The sequence below is a fragment of the Phocoena phocoena genome, chromosome 13 (genome assembly GCF_963924675.1).
Source record: "Phocoena phocoena chromosome 13, mPhoPho1.1, whole genome shotgun sequence".
NCBI lineage: Eukaryota > Metazoa > Chordata > Mammalia > Artiodactyla > Phocoenidae > Phocoena > Phocoena phocoena.
This window is the reverse complement of record NC_089231.1, coordinates 49954690-49972126: the sequence shown is the minus strand read 5'-3', so window position 1 is coordinate 49972126 and position 17437 is coordinate 49954690. Positions and strand designations below refer to the sequence as shown.

Sequence of the window (17437 nt, the reverse complement as noted above, 5' to 3'; positions counted from 1 at the left end):
TAGTTCTCATTTCAACAACCTCTCACTGTGCTTCTTTCCCTTTCCTATCATTAATTTGACCCTTTAACTCCATATCCACTGAGGTCTCCTGCTTCCATGGTCAAGTTTTGTGAGACCCAACAATTGTATATGTTCATCTACTTAGATAAGCACTTAATTTCTTCGCATAAAAGAATTGTTTTCCATCTCGCTGATCTCCAACCACCCGCTCCCAGGCTTCCTTCCATGACCCCGCCCACATCTACCTCAAAATTCTGAAGGAAGTTCCTAAAACGTCAAAACTACTTAGCAGTACCTCCTCCCAAGTCATTCTCACCTCTCCACACACATCTCCCATTTTTTGAACACGTGGTACCTGTCAGGCACTGTCCCAAACACTACTTACACATGTGAACCCACTTAATCCTGACTCAACCCACTGAAATGGAAACTATAATTATCCCCATTTTAAATATGTGAGAGCTGAGAACCAGGAAGGTCGTGGAACTTGCCCACGGTCACACGGCTGACCAGTGTCAGGGGCAGGATTCCAATTCAGGGAATCTGACTCTGGAGTCCCTGCTTGCTGCCAGTATGCTACACGGCTCTGAGGCCTGTATCTCTGAGGCCAAGTTAAGCTCTTCCTTTTCTCTGTTTCAGCTACACCGAGGTCTCACCTCTCCTTTGGCACACAGCATACCATACTGTAGCCAACTGCTTCTTGTATGTGTCCTTCACTCTTTAACCTCTCTGAGAACAGAAACTATCCATCTCTCTACCCTTTAACATATAATAGCACCTTGCACCAGGAGGTATCTAACAGTCATCAAATAAAGGAACAAACCAGATTCACAGCACTCTGGCCCCAGCACAGCATACGCTGTCAACAAAGGCAGACTCAGTGATGACTTTCATTTCAAACTTTTGGGCTTCGGCCTTAATAATGTCACACAAAAAGTAGGTCATCTGGGGAGCTGAAGTGATACATTTCCATCTGTTTATTTCAGGAAACTCAAGGTGACATCCACCCTAAGAAGACATTTAGGTGGTCAACTGTGAATTACCAACAACACAGACGGCAGGGTTCTAGAATTACCTGACAGTGCATCATAGAACTCGTCCTCACTAAGGATGCTGAGAGGTGGGGAGCCTTTAACCAGAGACTGCTCTAATTCATGATGTTCAGTGGCTAGAGTCGCCAGCGCTTCTGACAAAATTTTGTTTTTTTCTTGTTCCTGTTCCAATTTAAAATTCCTCACCTGAAAGAAAACAGATATACAAAGAAGACTTCAGAGTGACAGGAGATATAGATTTACTCAGGTTATGAAAATTATTCACTTCAGATCCACTTCAATTGCAACATCAGGAATGAAAACAGTTGTGCTACATAATGGACGGGTGAGCAAAATTACTAGGCTAATTCTGTTCTTCCCATAGGGTCTTTTCTCACAACACTGCCAGCTAATGAAAACAGAGTAACAACTAGCAAACAAATTCAGCTCAAATGATCAGGATCCTAGTATAAGGGCATTAGCCAATTTGAAAATCATATAAAATTTTTAATAGAGAATATTTCATTCAACATTAATCATGAAATTCAGAAACCAGTTTTTGAACAAAATAAAGAATTGAAACCATTGTAAATATTTAAATGTGTACCACATCAAAGCGTAAGACATAATCCTCCAGTTCACCTCCAAAATAGTTGGTATATCAAATGAGGGGAAACAAGAGGCCAGGTAATGACATTTTAATTGCCATTTTTCAATTACATATTTTGATTCTGGTTCCATATTTTACCTTGAATCTAGTGTGCAAAATAATTAATAGATTACAGAGAACGCAAAGCCTTAATCCTTTGAAGATACAATCTGTTCTTCCTATCTAATTCAATAGCATCTGAATTTGCAGTTAACTAAAACCGTATAAAATGTAAGTAACCTAACTCTCACGTAAAACAGCAGGTACTAGATTTGGTATGAACAGTTTCACCTATCCTCGTATCAGAACTCTGAAAACCACAACTGTTCCGTTATCGCCCTCAACTTCTAGAGCCCACGCGGAGCTTCAGGCAGCAGCCTGAGGAGCTGGTAATCTCACAAGTTTCCTGGGCCTGCTTCCTCACCTACAAAACTGGGATTCTACTGCTGTCGAATAATCTAATTGGTGGCTTCAACACAACGGTCTTCAAATTAAAGAACAAACAAAAAAACTCTAGCAGCTCAACCTATTTCTCAAATGTAATCTCAACACATAAAACAGATGTTTCAGGAAGCAGAACTGTGCAGGACGATGCCAGGTCTGGGTCAGGAGCCTCTTTGACTTTCCCCTCCAGGCCCAAAGCCAGGGGCTGTTCCAACAATTGGAAAGGCACTAGATGGGGTGACCTCTGAAACCTCCTCCTGGTCAAAACGTCTGCTCCTGGGTCTTGGAGCTGGCGAATCTCTCACCGCTGCTCCCAGCTGCTCTCTGCTGAACCTCGCCTCCCACTTCCTGGCATCCCTCTCAGTCTCCTCCCCTAGGTCCCCAAGGATGCAGCAGCTCCCTCTACGTTCTGACTTCACAGCCACGCGTTAGGTACAACACTCCAAGAATCCCGGATATGACTTAAAATACAGTTCTACCGAAATGCTAAGTTTGTAACAAAAATAGGGCTAAACCTTCATTATCTCGGGAATAGTTCCAGTCCTCAAGGCATCTTAGTATTTACTATCATTACAGTAACGAGGTTATTCTTATTAGAACTGCAATAATAAAATAAAAATTGCAATAAATGGTAAGCACTAATGAGCAGAAAAGACATGCAAAACAGAAAAAAATTAAATATTTATATAATTATAATTTTTAAGGAATTGCAAATATTCCTATAATCTAAAATTTTATCTCCAAGGAGGAAATACTTTTACTATGGCTGAAGTCAACCTAGACCAAAAAAAAAAAAAAAACAAAACTGTTCTTCCTCCACTTGATATGTTAAACAACTCACTTACCTATAAACAAGGCCTACAAAAATCACCACAATATCCAAAATGAACACTTCTTTGAATGGAAAAGATCAGCACTGCTGTAGATTCCAAAAATACCACTGCAGGAAGATCCGAACTCTTTTACACCTGCCCACCCCTCTCCCTTTAGCTTTATTTTTTTTTAGCTGTTCAAGTATCAAAATGCAAATGTGCTGTTGACACTGTACCTTTCCATGTAAGAATCAACTAAATTATGTCTTCTGGTTAACAAATACGTAAGTTTCAGTACCTAAATTCATCTCGATTTCAGAAAAGTGGCAAAACAAATGATCGAGGCCCCAAAATATCGAGTTCCCTCAACAAAACCATACACAAAATCCTGATCCTTCATCCATTTAAAGTAAGCATCCCTGCAGTTCTGCCACCTTGACATCTGTTCTCACTTGCTCTTCAGAGAAGGAGGGAAAGGGGTGGGAGCAGAAGGGAGAGAAGAGGCTCTACCTACAGTTCTGGTTTTCACCTTGTTTTTATCTGTCAGTTGATCTGAGGGCACTTGTATTAATTTCAAGCATAACAGGATCTTCTGTACTGAAGGTACCTTACCCTCAAACTTCCCACCAAATGGCAATACCTCCCCATCCTGTAAAGTGATGTAGCTGAGAGAAGGTGTGTCACAAACACTGCACTAGTAAAGCGCTCTCTTGTTGCTTTAAAGAAGCATCTAAGAACATACGTAACTGCAGCTGATGCTTTTTGGTCAATTTAATCAATCAACTGGAACAGTGTAATTCCAAATCTATTACAATCTCAGTATTTCAGAAACACTTAGGGGATATCCTGTACTGAAACTACTTAGTTTAGTGTAGAACTACTCATCAAGTGATACAGAGTACAAGTCCTGCATAAGGAATTTATGGGATTCTACTGCTGTCGAATAATCTAATTGGTGGCTTCAACACAGTGGTCTTCAAATTAAAAAACAAACAAACGGAAGAACCCTAGCAGCGTCACCTATTTCTCAATAGGTTCTTAGATAACTTACGCATAAAATCTTCATCTTACTTTTCAACTCTGTCTCTGAGTTCTCATTTGCCAGCTTACAAGTTATGCTGGAACAGAAACAGTACCTTTATGCAACCCCTCTCTGAAATTCCAGGCACAGTGCTTCACTTTTCTGTGTATCAACACTTGCACTGACACATGCATATGACTATGGTTTTTTAAATCCTCAAACTATAACTACCCTAGTTTTTATTAAGGGAACAAAGAACTTCCTTCCTTCACAAAATCAGTGAAGCCCAGCACATGTCTGTAATTACATTAGGCCATTTCTAGCATAGGGTATGTGAATTCTTCAAACTCACATATAAAATCTATGCCCTCAGCCACTCTGCCACAACAAAAATCAACATATAACCAAGTAAACATAAATGCCAACCTTTTTATTAGGAACAACTTAAGGACCGAACCATCACATATTTAATAGTTACACATTATTAATTATTCTTAATAGACACACTGCTCTGTGTCTGTGGCCCCTTAAGACTAATGCAAATTCAAGCCTTTCCAGTAATCTCCTCATATCACTTCAACATGACCCCCTTTCATCTTACTCCATTTCATGCTGGTGGGTGAAATGCACGGTGAATACTTCCCAAGTGTTCTTCACTATCAGTGAATGGATGCCAGCAAAAGAATTCAGCGTCTTAAAAAGTCTCGTGCTAGCCAGTAAATACACACTGCATCGGCTCTCTCCTTCTATAAAGCATCCTGTTACTTACCTATGTTTCTGAGAGGTTAAATCAGGCAGAGACAATGATGAAATCTGGCAAAGACACACCACTAAGCAGGAGTAAGTGATTAGTATTCAGAGAACACTGTGGCCAATTATCCAATTACAGGTTACGTGACCTTCTGGCCCTGATGATCAATCTAGTTAAGCTCTTTCAACTGGCTACACTCTGGTCAGTTCAACAGCACTAGCCTTTCTCCTTTCTTCTTTGTTACTGGATGTGTGGCTATAACAAAGGACATATTGGCTTATGACCAAAATACTACATCTTGAATTTAAAAACATCTAATTTTATTTCTTAGATAAGGAATTGCATTGGCACTTATTTCCGTGGTTAGAGGACCAACAATAGGCTGACTTTTCCCTGCTACTGCCACACAGCTGTTGGAAAGTGGTCCTGGTCATTTACAGCTGGTAAGGGCTCTTCTGCTCGTTGAGGACGACAGCACTGCTCTGGGCGGGGCAGCTCTCACGTGAATGCAAGCAGACGTTATTCCAGGTTCACAGCCAGGCTGAATCACACTCTCACCCCCAGGGTGCAGGACCATCAAGATCTGATCCCATGTCTCAGGCACGATCAAGTATGGAAACATATCCTCACGAATGGATAGTATACATTTGCTTTGTTTTACAGATTTACGAAGCACCCTTGCACACATTAACTTTTAGGGTTTCGCTGACTCTAATGCCCTTCTTCTATGCCATCCCATCAATGCCTTTTCAACTGTACACATTTCCTTATGTTCCTGAAGCCTTTTTTTTCAGTCCTTCCTCTCACTAAGAAAGACACTTACTTAACTATAAATAAGCCTCAGTGGCCAAGCAGATTTGTCTGATAGGAGGAAATGGAGATGAGGTAGGATGTGCAAGGAGGCTGTGGTGGGGAGGGGAACTGCAGAGAGCTTGCAGATCACTGTAGGAGTTCTGGCTTTGACTGTGACTGACAAGAGGAGCCACTGCATGGTTTTGAGCAGAGAAGTAACATTATTTGATTTACATTTTAACACAATGTCTTTGACTGATAAGCTCAAGAAGAGACCTGGGGGGAAGGTCAAGCTTAGAATCAAAAAGATCCCTAAGAGGCTACTGCAACAATCCAGATAAGAGATGGGTAATAGCAATGGAGGTGATGACATGTAGTCAGATTCTGGATGTATTTTGAAGGCACATCTATGGGATGTGAGAGAAGAATCAAGGATGACTCCATAGTTTTGCCCTGAGCAACTAAAGATAGCGTCATCATTACCCAATGCAGGAAGACTGCAGGACCAGGACAATCAGGAACTCATTACATGAGAGTTACCATGAGACGTTCATGCAGATGTCATGTAGACAATTAGATAACCAAATCAGGTCTTCAGGGAAGAGGTCCAGGCTAGAGATATAACTCTGGGAGTCCTTTGCAAATAGATTATGTTTTAAGCTCTAAGACTAGACAGAATCACTAAGGGAGAAAGTGAGACAGACACAGGAAGAAATCCAAGGACTGAGATTTCCTTCTGATGGGAGAGACGAGAAAGAACCAGCAAAGGAAACAAAAAAAGAGGAGAGACAGAAGGAAACTCAGAAGTGTGTGGTATTCTGGAAGCCTAAACGAAGTACTTGAAGGAGGAACGAGTGATTAAATATGTCAAACACTGATGATGGATCAAATGATACGAGAACTAAGAAAAGCCCTCTGGATTTAGTGATGAGGTCAATGGTGACCTTGACAAGGAAAGGCACAGTGGAGCGTTAAGAGAATGCTGAAGGCAAAGGCATGACGGGAGTGGGTGAGTAGAAATGAGAGAAGGAAGCTTGGAAAGGGCAAGTACAGCCTATTCTTTGTGCTAAAAAGGAAAGGAGAAAATTGGGGCAATTGCTGGAAGGGGGTGTGGGGGTCAGTAGGCTTTATTATGAAAGACAACCCAGCATGTTTCTACATCGACGGGAAAGATTCAACAGAGAGGAAGTTAGTGATGTAGGAGTGCAAGGAGAGAACTGCTGGAATGATGTTCTTGAGCTTGCAATGAAAGGATGGGCTCTAATCCACACAGTTGGCCTTCGCTAAGAGCACGGACAGCTCATCCTTAGCTGCAGGAGAAAGAGCAGCATGTACGTGCCCAGACGCAGATAGGTAGGTATGTGTAACCAAGTTTTCTTCTAGTTGCTCCTTTTGTCTCAGTGTATATAAGAACTAGAAAGAATAGGAAACAGAGGTCTTCAACCTATAGGTCCCGGCATGTGATTTGTAAGAAGCTACCAGTCTCTTTAACATTATACACAGCATTGAAAAGCTTACCCTGAGATTTCAAATGAGATCATATCCAAGGCCCTCCAAAGCCTCATTCACACTAATCTGGTCAACCCAACACAAGGCAGCTGTTCCAGAATTTCCCCTTTGCTCATAATAGACTGTGGCTTGCTCCTGGCACCGTTAAAAAAAAAAATGCCCCTTTCTTACTGGCACTGCCATCTTCCTCAATCTGGCTCAAGCCAATAGAAAAGGAAACCCCACTGGGAATTACCTCTATACTTCTCTGTCCCTCCGCTCTGCCTTGGGAATGAAGGTGAGGGTGTTACCTGCTTGTTGACTTACTGACATACTCTAAGTAAAATGACCTCAATGGAGCTTGTTAAACTGAAGTTTCTGCTAATAATCTGTTAAATCAATTACTCCCAGATGTATCTTCAGACATTTTAAGTCAAGGAGGAATTTGGGGGTAACTGCCTACTCCCATATCTAGGACAAAGCCCAATAAATAGTCACTTAAGAAACATGGTAAATAAACAGAGAGTTTAAAAAGCAAGGGCTAGTGATTCTTAGAAGAATCAATATAAACCCAGACTATCTGATAGCTATTTTTGTCAGTCTGATTTAAAAATAACCTCCCACAGAGGGAGGAATTGGGAGACTGGGATTGACACATACACATTATTGATACTATGTATAAAATAGACAACTGATGGGAACATTCTGTATAGCACAGAGAACTCTACCTAATGCAGTGTGGTGACCTAAATGGGAGGGAAGTCCAAAAGGGAGGGGATCTCTCTATGTGTATGGCTGACTCATTTTGTTGTGCAGTGGAGGCTAACACAACATTGTAAAGCAACCACACTCCAATGAAAATTAATTAAAAAAATAAATTAAAATAACCTCCCATAGAAATAAAATCAGTGGGAGAATAATGCTACATACAAACAATGCAACTAAGTTGCGGTTTTACATTTTTTAAAAAAAGAAGCAGAAAAGAGAAATATGCCTTCTGAAACAAAAGTACCATTCACTTCCATGGTATGCTACCAGCAGTCGATTCAATACACATGAAGTCCACTCCCTTGCTCAATGGTTCTGGCATTTGAGATAACTTGGTACAAGTAAGATTTCATAATAATTTTCTCTTTCAATTACAAAGCTGAATCAGTTGACACTGATTGTAACAGTCACGTAAGGAACAACTACAATAAAGTGCAATTTCCATAACTATGTACATTTTACATTCCGGAAGTGAGCACTTACAGAATTATATTCCTAAGAGCACTACTACATCAATGTATAATCTCCAAATTATTCTAGATTATAGTATAATGCATTAAAAATTTCAACAGGTTTTTAGGTATCAAATAAATTACAGAACAGGATGTTAAACTGCCACGTAATAGTATATATTAAACTGTGGCAAACAAATTTCAGTATAATGTAAAAAATCAGTGTTGGCTATATGAAAATGGTAAAATTCCAAATCAACCTACTCAATAAAGACTCTGAAATTTTAAAAAGTCTATTCTTTTAATCATGTCTCAAGCTCCCGATTAAACAGTTGTTCATGACTGTATTCCCTAAGCGCCTGGAATGGTTACATATGACATGCTCAATAGTAAGTCTTGAAACAGAATTTTAAAATGAAGAACATTCAGGTGTATAGTAATAGGAGAGAATAGAGGGGGACTGAAGCAATGCAAAATAACTTTTTTTGATAAAATCTCTTTAACCAGTATTAACAAGTATTTCACAGTTTATCCCAGAACTAATAATTTAAGTGCACGACCCTGAGCAAAAATGTTGCTTAAAATCTCACTATTCTTAACTTTAGTATGAGAGTTCATCTAGCAAAAAAACAGGGCTTAACTTCCTAAGCATTTGTGTAAACAACGGTTCTGCTTACACAGGGCTGTTTCTGTCTATGACTGATAAAGTATATGCATAGCACTTTACATTTTAAAAGGCACTTTTACATACTGTTCATTAAATCTTCCTAACCGCCCTATGAGGAAGGCATATAGGTAGATCATAAAGTTTAAGTAACTTGACAAAGGTCAGGAGAAGAATAAAAAACTGAAACCAAGATCTTTTAACGCCAAAGCCCACAAGCTTTCCAACCCATGGTGTTGCCAATAACCATAACACCCTAAACACAGTCGATGGCAATCCACGATCAGGAATTTTAGAAGCAGAGGGTCTCACTGTTTGGGGGAATGGGGTTACTAGACTGATGGACCAGATAAATAAGGGAGGGCAGGCAGTTACCTGGACTACAGCACAGGACTTGTTAAAACCATCCCTTGGACCCCTGTCAGGAATGGCATCACTGTAAAATGGCAAGATTGTTAGGTAGATTAGGACCTTGGCTGAATCCATGCCCTCCCCAGGAGAAGGGTTTCTTTTCTTTTAAGATCTGTTCTGTTCCAAACTTGGCTTAGAGTTGAGATACTCCATCGTGAAGACTATACGTGGAGCAGCTACAGGGTTGGTTTGGTTTGGTTTTTAATCAGAATGCCCAGTTTCAGCCCAGACCTACTGCCTCAGGACTTAAAAGAACGAATGAGGTCCATGTACTCTGATTTCTCCCAATATCTAGTCTCCTCTTCTTCCTTAGTAAGAACCCCAATTTGTTAGCTGGCTACACTGCCCTCCATCTTTTTTTTTTTTAATTTTTATTTTATATTGGAGCATAGTTGATTACCAATGCCCTCCATCTTAAAGACCACTGCTCAGTCTTCCCACCTTAAACACCATTGCTCAGTCTTCCCACCTTAAACACCATTGCTGTCTTCCCACCTGAAACACCACTGCTCAGTCTTTCTGGCAGCTGTGGCCACATGACTAAGTTCTGCAAGAATGGAAGTGATGTAAGGAATCCACCCGGTCTCCTTAAAGGGCAGGGCACACTCCTATTTTTTGCTCGCTTGCTTGCTTCCTTCCTCCTGACTAGACTTTAGTATTTGGAACAGCCGCCGACACCTGAAACTGCCACACCAGGCCCAGACTGCCTACCTCCCGTCTTCTTTAAGGTGAAAAAGAAATTCTCTAACTTAAGCTCATGTTCTTTGGCTTTGGGTTTGTTGTTGTTGTTGTTCAATGCTAATACGAACACTAATACATGTGATGTTGTTTCAAAAACTCCACAAATTATTCTAATGTGGCTTCTGGATAAGAATTGCCAATTCAGGAGAATTTCAGTTTAGTTAAATATTTGCTGGGCATGTACTACTATTTCAAGGTACTGCTAGGGATACAAAGTATCAACAGAAGAAGAGATTGGTTAATCCCTGGAGAGTTTATAGTCTAGAAGGAGAAAAAGACAAAAAGACACTTCACATTCCTGCCCAGTACACCTATTTAAAATGCAAACCCATCATTACTTTTAAGCTTTTCAATGGTTCTTTACTTGCCTTCATTTACAGTCTCCAAAGTGGAGTGTGTGTACCCATGAGATATAGGAATATTATAAAGTCTTTTATATTTACTTTGGTAAAAATATTAGACCAAATGTTACATATACAGATATGATATATACAGATTCACAATGGTGCCTCCACATGGCCCACGGGTCACTTGGTCCAGGGTCAAGTGCAGGACGCACAGTAACTTCGGGGAAGAGTGGAGACTACCACTCAGAGGCTGACAGAAGCAACTGCTTCCAGGGTATCGTGATGCACTGCAGTTCATGAGAGCTTGTTTACGAGGACTTACAGACTATATCATCTAGTTTCAGTTAATTCACCAAATACACCCATAACGTAAAGAGCACCACAAAGGAAATCCAGATCGAAGATACTAACGATGCTAACAAAGTGAACAAAGGGAATACAGCAAAGGCTTCTACTGCCAGTGGGAGCTCTGTCAGCTACCCTGGTAAAAACAGATCACATATAATCAGATGACAATAAGCCAGTTCTCCAGAAGACCATATGAAATATGGATGTGGATATATACACATAGAAATATGGATGTGTGCAGGTCAGCCTCTATTTATGGGTTATTATTATGCCTTGAGATATAAACTAATGAGCACATGAAGTCATGACATTTGTCTCAACATTTAAAAGCTAAGCATCGAGAGGGTGAAGATAAACTTCCCCAAATTTCTTCAGTGATGTTTAAAGTTACCTGACATTCAGTCCAGAGCTTTACCTTTTCAATTTCTTCACTAAATGTAATCAAATGTTTAGCAACTCCTTTAATGGTTTTTAATAGAAAAGACAAAAAGCTACAAATCACTTGAGGAAATACTTATTCTCAAATTACAAAAAAAATAGTAGACAGAAAATAGTGTGATGAAAAACTAAGATATACTCGTTTGTCAGAAAATACTGCTGTAAGACAGAAAAAATTGCTGAAGATATGAAAAAACAATTTAGTGTGGGATGTTTGCCCTATAGAAGATTACAGCTGCTTTGAACATGTCTCGGCTAAACCATGTTTGAATAATGAACTATAAGAACTAGTTTTTTTTTTTTTTTTTTAAATGAACCTCTAAGGGAAAAAATGTATCAAAGAAGATATATTCTCAATAATAACTAAATAAAAATTTTTTATGGAAAAACTGTGTATAGGTATAAATGCAATGTCCTCATGGAGTATTTATTTTGACCAAAATTTTTTACACAACCCAATTTTAAAATGAGCAAAGAACCTGAACAGACATTTCTCCAAACATATACAAATGGCCAACAAGTATATGAAAAGAGGCTCAACATCTTTAGTCATTAGAAGAATGCAAATCCTAACAATGAGGTATCACTTTACAGCCACTAGGACAGCAAGTGTTGGTGAGGATGGGGAAAAAAAGAACCCTTGTGCCCTGATGGCGGGAATGTAAAATGGTGCAGATGCCGTGGAAAACAGTTTGGTGGTTCCTCAAAAAAAGCTAAACACAGAATTACCATATGACCCAGAAAAATCACTCTTAGGTACATACCCCAAAAAACTGAAACATGTTCAAACAAATACTTGTACAAAAGTGTTCAAAGTAACACTATGCACAACAGCCAAGAGGTAAAAACAACCTAAACGTCCATAAATGAATGAATGAATAAGATGTGTTGTATACAAACAATGGAATACTATTCAGTCATTAAGATAAAGTACTGATAGATGCTACGATGCACACGATGCTGGAAAACATTAGGCTAAAGGAGCCAGACACTAAAGCTCACACGCTGAATGATTCCATTTATAAGAAATGCCCCAAACAGGCAAATCCACTGAGACAAAACACAGATTAGTCATTTTTAGGGGCTGGGGGCAGGGGTGGAAATGGGAAGTGACTGCTTAATGGGTACAGGGTTCTTTTTTGGGATGAAAATGCTTTGAAGGTAGATAGAGTGATGGTTACACAACATTGTGAATTACCAAATGCCAATGCACCTTATGCTCAAAACAGTTAATTTTACGTTACATAAACGCTATAATTTTTTAAATTAAAAAACTAAAAAAAAAAGCCCCCACGAATATGCATTTCCCATATGATCCAGCCATTCTATTTGCTCCTAAGTATTTATTGATACCTAAGAGAAATGAAAGGTTATGTCCACACAAAAACTCCACACAAAAACTGGATACAATCCAAATGTCCATCAACAGGTGAATAAACTGTGGTACAGCCATAAAATGGAGCACCATTCAGCAATAAAAAAGAATGAACTACTGCTACGAGCAACAACATGGATAAATCTGCAGATCATTATTAAAGAAGCTGAACCTCCTCCACCCCCATAAAAGCATGATTCCATATATGTAAAATTCTAGACAATGCCTACGGAGCACTAACTAATTAGTGATAGAAAGCTGATCAACAGCTGCCTGTGGACGGGCGTAGAAGGGAGAGGAGGAGGTACCACAACAGGCAGGAATAAACCTTTGGAAGTAATAGAAATATTCCTAATCCTGAAAGTGATGATGGGTTTACAACGTAAACGTGCATCAAAACTCACTGAACTACATTTTAAATGTGTGTAATTTATTGTCTGTCAATTATAACCTCAATAAAGCTATGGAAAAATGAGAATATTTAGCAATAGTAAGGGCATAGTGAGAAGATCACTCACTCACTGACAATGGGAGCCAAAATAATACATTTCTTACTCAAACTTATTTTCGAAGAATATGTATGACAAAGAAAAATACTCTGATGCTACTGAAAACAACATAGGATATCAAACTGCAGTGCCTGCTGTATTTGTGTATTTGCCAATACAAACAAACTAAGACAAACCAAAACCTCCTGCCAGTGGTTGCTGGGCTCTGGTGTTTATATTCTTCCCTATGCTTTATAGAAAATAGCTCTATATTATATATATATATATATATATGTGTGTGTGTGTGTGTCTTCCATAAATCTCTCATAATTTTACAATTAGCAAAATATCTTTAAATGTGTCTATTTAGGAATTGATGTTTGCAAACTTTTGCATCAAAATCGCAATTGTGAAAAATCTGCATTGCATCAAACGCAAAATGATGCTTACAAGGTACCCTCCTACAGTGCAGCACGCATGGCTCTCTCAGCCGTCTACTATAGGAACCCGATCTGAGATTCTGTTAAGCACGCTCCTGCTGCATCACGGCTGCAAAGCTTCTACCTAAAAATAGCTTTACTCTTATGTAATCACTCACCACAGATTTATATATCTTATGTATCCCCGAAATACATTTCTTTTTTTAGAGATAATCCCGCAGGAGGTAAACAACCATTTTTAAAAGCAGAGAAGTTTAATCATAATCTAAACATATCTTATTTTCAGATGTTATTCAAGGGCTCTGCAGCTGATAGCTCTGTTGGTGAAAATAACTAGAAAAGGTAATGCCCTACCAACTCTAGTTTTTTAAATTAACTTTATTGAGAGATTATATACATCAATTTTAAATGTAGAGTTCAACGAACAGTCACAAACGTACACCCCACATAACCAGCACCGCTATAAAGATAAAGACCATTTCTCTTCTCTCCCTCCCCCAGGTCCCCTCACTCTCCCTGTTGTCCCCAGCCCTGCAAACCACTGCTCTGATTTCTGTAACTTATGCTTTAGGTTTGTCTGCTCCTGTACTTCAAATAAATGGAATCGTGCAGAGTGTACTCCTTTGTGTCTGGCTTCTTTCACTCAGTATAATGTTTTTCAGATTCATTCATGTTGCCCCAAGTATGAGCAGTTCTTTCCTTTTCACTGCTGAGGACTATTCCACTGCATAGCTACACCACGATCCCCAACCCCCCTCTTTTAATGCCTTCAGCTCTGTCTCTGGAAATATCATTTTGTTGAACATCATTAAGTCCACAAAGACAATAACTTTGCTTTTACAGAATTTTGATGTTTTATTCTGTTTTGACAAGTGTTTTCATGGTTCTCAAACTGGGCGGAGGGGGGGAGGGGATGACTAAAATATGCTTGAATCACAGCTCAGCAAATTTTAACTCCATCTGAAGAAAACATTTTATGTGTCTAAAGCAGTGCTTCCCAAGTTTTGCAAGTCCTGGCACACATGGAAAACAACCTTTGTGTGGCACACAGGAGAGACCAAGCACCTGATTTGGGGCTCTGGCCATTCTAAGGGTTGAAAAGATCATTACTCTTAAGCCCACTACTTGGAAAGCTCTGTTAAGTTATACTTAAAGAATAAATATCCTTGTTTTAATGACCAATATTGATCTTTACAAAACAAAACTCTTATGAGCAAATAAGGTTATGTATTCAATAAAATATTGATTAAGCAACCAAAGTGACTGGAAAATTCCCAAAGTCTTAAAATAATGAACATGGCTTCTAATTTTTCCTTCTTTAAGTACACTTTAAAATTTTTTCCGGGGCTTCCCTGGTGGCACAGTGGTTGAGAGTCTGCCTGCTAATGCAGGGGACACGGGTTCGAGCCCTGGTCTGGGAGGACCCCACATGCCGCGGAGCAACTAGGCCCGTGAACCACAACTACTGAGCCTGCGCTCCGCGACAAGAGAGGCCGCGATACTGAGAGGCCCGCGCACCGCGATGAAGAGTGGCCCCTGCTTGCCACAACTAGAGAAAGCCCTCGCACAGAAACGAAGACCCAATACAGCAAAAATAAAATTAATTAATTAATAAACTCCTACCCCCAACATCTTCTAAAAAAAAAAAAATTTCCGATTTTTTCAAACAAAACAAAAAAGGACCCATGACTGCCAGCTGGTGCCCAAGCACCCCTTCCCAGCCTAGTATGACACAATTTCTTCACAGAGGGGAGTCAATCCTCCCATTGTGCTCTTCATGCCACAAATATTCATCAACCACCTACACCATGCTGGGCATTCCAGGCTGCAGGGAATCAGCAGTGAACAAAGCAGACAAAAATACCTGCACACAGAGGACTTACAGTCTACCAAGTGGAAACAGGTAAAGAAGTGAAATACACAGTGTGTTAGGTGGTGGAGAACACTAACAACAAAAATAAAGCTGGGAGGGGAAAGGGAGGCCCAGGAACCAGGGTGGCCAGGGGCTCACCGGGCAGGCGCCACGGGATTAAAGGCCAGGGTGAGGCAGAGGAGAGCAAGTATCGGGAGAAGAGTGCTTCAGGCAGAGGGAGAGCAAAGTTCTGAGGTAGGAAGGGGCTTGCAAGTCTGTGGCACAACAGGAGGCCACCGTCCTCAGAACAAAGCGAGTGGGGCAAGAGTGAAGCAAAGGAGAGGCCGGAGAGGCCAGAGAGGCAAGGTCCACCCCTCAGGGCTGGGGAGGCCATCACAGCCCTAGAGGTTCCTTCCCGGGAGCAGGACGGAAAGCCAACTGCGAAGGGCCATGCTCTGCGCCCCAACTTCATGTGGGACGCCAGGCTCATTTCTGGAGGACACAAAACCTGAGGGCAATCGGTGAAGAGTAAGGATCTGGAAAGCCTGACACAGGAATAACTGCTGAAGGAACTTGGAGATGCCTGGCTTGGGGAAGAAGAATTTATTGGCCGCTCCAAAAGCTGATGAATGGTCACAAGAGGTAATTCCTTTCACTTTTTTGTGATGCTGCAGAGCACAAACTTGAAACCATGAATTAAAAAAAAAAAAGAAAAGAAGAGAAAAAAACCTCGCCTTAATGTAAGTTTTAACTTTCTAGTATTTAGTTTTCCTACAGTTGACTGGGTGGCCCTGAAAGATTATTCGTGTATAAGAGTAGTAGTAGCAGCTAGGAGTGCAAGAGCTAACATCTAGGTATGTCTACTATATGCCAGATGTTATGGTAAATACTTGGTGTGCCACCTCATGTAATCCTCCCACAATCCTATGAGGTAGGTATTATTAACAATTAGGAAACTCAAGCTCATTGAGATGACACGACCTGCCTAGGATCGCAGAACCAGTAAACGATGGAGCCGGTGCTCGAACCCAGATCTGGGTTTGACTCAAGCTCCAAGCCTGTAACCACTGGCACCCCCTGCCTGCATGTCCATCGATGGCAGTGTTTACATGGCACATAAAGGGACCATCTGGCTGGCAGGAAGTTGGAGAGAGGATTCTTACAAATGGAGAAAAATTAGGTAACCTCTAAGATCCCTTTTTATAATTTTTGTGGTTACATTTTCCCACGTTTTCCTCTTACTTTTAAAATTTTCCTTTGACTTCAAGGTTTATAGAAATTTTATACTCCTAAAAACGGCTAAAGGTCTAATAACTTCATTATAGAATATGATAAATTGCCTGTCCAATTCTAACACCGAGGATAACCATGCTGATTTTGAGTAACACATATTTTCCTTGATTAGTTCCCTTGTACAAGTGAAGGTAGGCTTGATTTTTCTCAAGTACAGTTGATCCTTGAACAACGCAGGGGTTAATCCACGTATAACTTATAGCGCACCCTCTGTATCCAAGGTTCCTCCACATCTGCTAATTCAGCCGACCACGGACCATGTAATACTGTAGTATTTACTATTCAAAAATATTGGCATGTAAGTGAATCTGTGCAATTGAAACCCACGTTGTTCAAGGGTCAACTGTATATCAATTTCCTTGTCTCATATTTTATAGCTACCACCATTCAAACATACCTGCACTTTCACTTCCTTTGTAGACAAGATAAAATTCTTTTCAGTTGAGCAATTATCCTTCCAAATACAAGAGCAAATCGACATTTGGTATCTAAAGTACAGAAAGATAACATAAAAGTATAATACAGATACCTGAACTTAAACCAAGTCTACAGTCCATGGAAACCACACCCCTGCTTTGTGCAGTTGTTTTTTACTGACTGAAGGGGAAACAAGGGACTAAGGAGAACTGGCCCTGTGCACCCTCCGCTACACTTGAACCAGGGTAACTTCTGAATGGTTTGAAAAATAATGAGAAAGCACTGCTCTGCAGGGCGGTTATGAGCCAGTGTAGAGTCTGGCAACCTTGGGGTCAACATCTGGATAGCAAACATGGTTAACTCCACTTAAAAAAATATTATTTTCTTACAGCCAATTATATGGCTACTATAAAGA

General features: G+C 40.2%; 1 protein-coding gene across 1 annotated transcript in view; it reads right to left on the bottom strand.

Moving 5' to 3' along the window:
* OSBPL1A (oxysterol binding protein like 1A) overlaps positions 1-17437 on the bottom strand; it is a 196690-nt gene that overhangs the window by 88583 nt on the left and 90670 nt on the right. The window contains exon 15 of the mRNA XM_065889460.1: positions 1076-1238. Within this exon, the coding sequence (XP_065745532.1) occupies positions 1076-1238 (163 nt within the window). The remainder of the gene's footprint in view (positions 1-1075; positions 1239-17437) is intronic.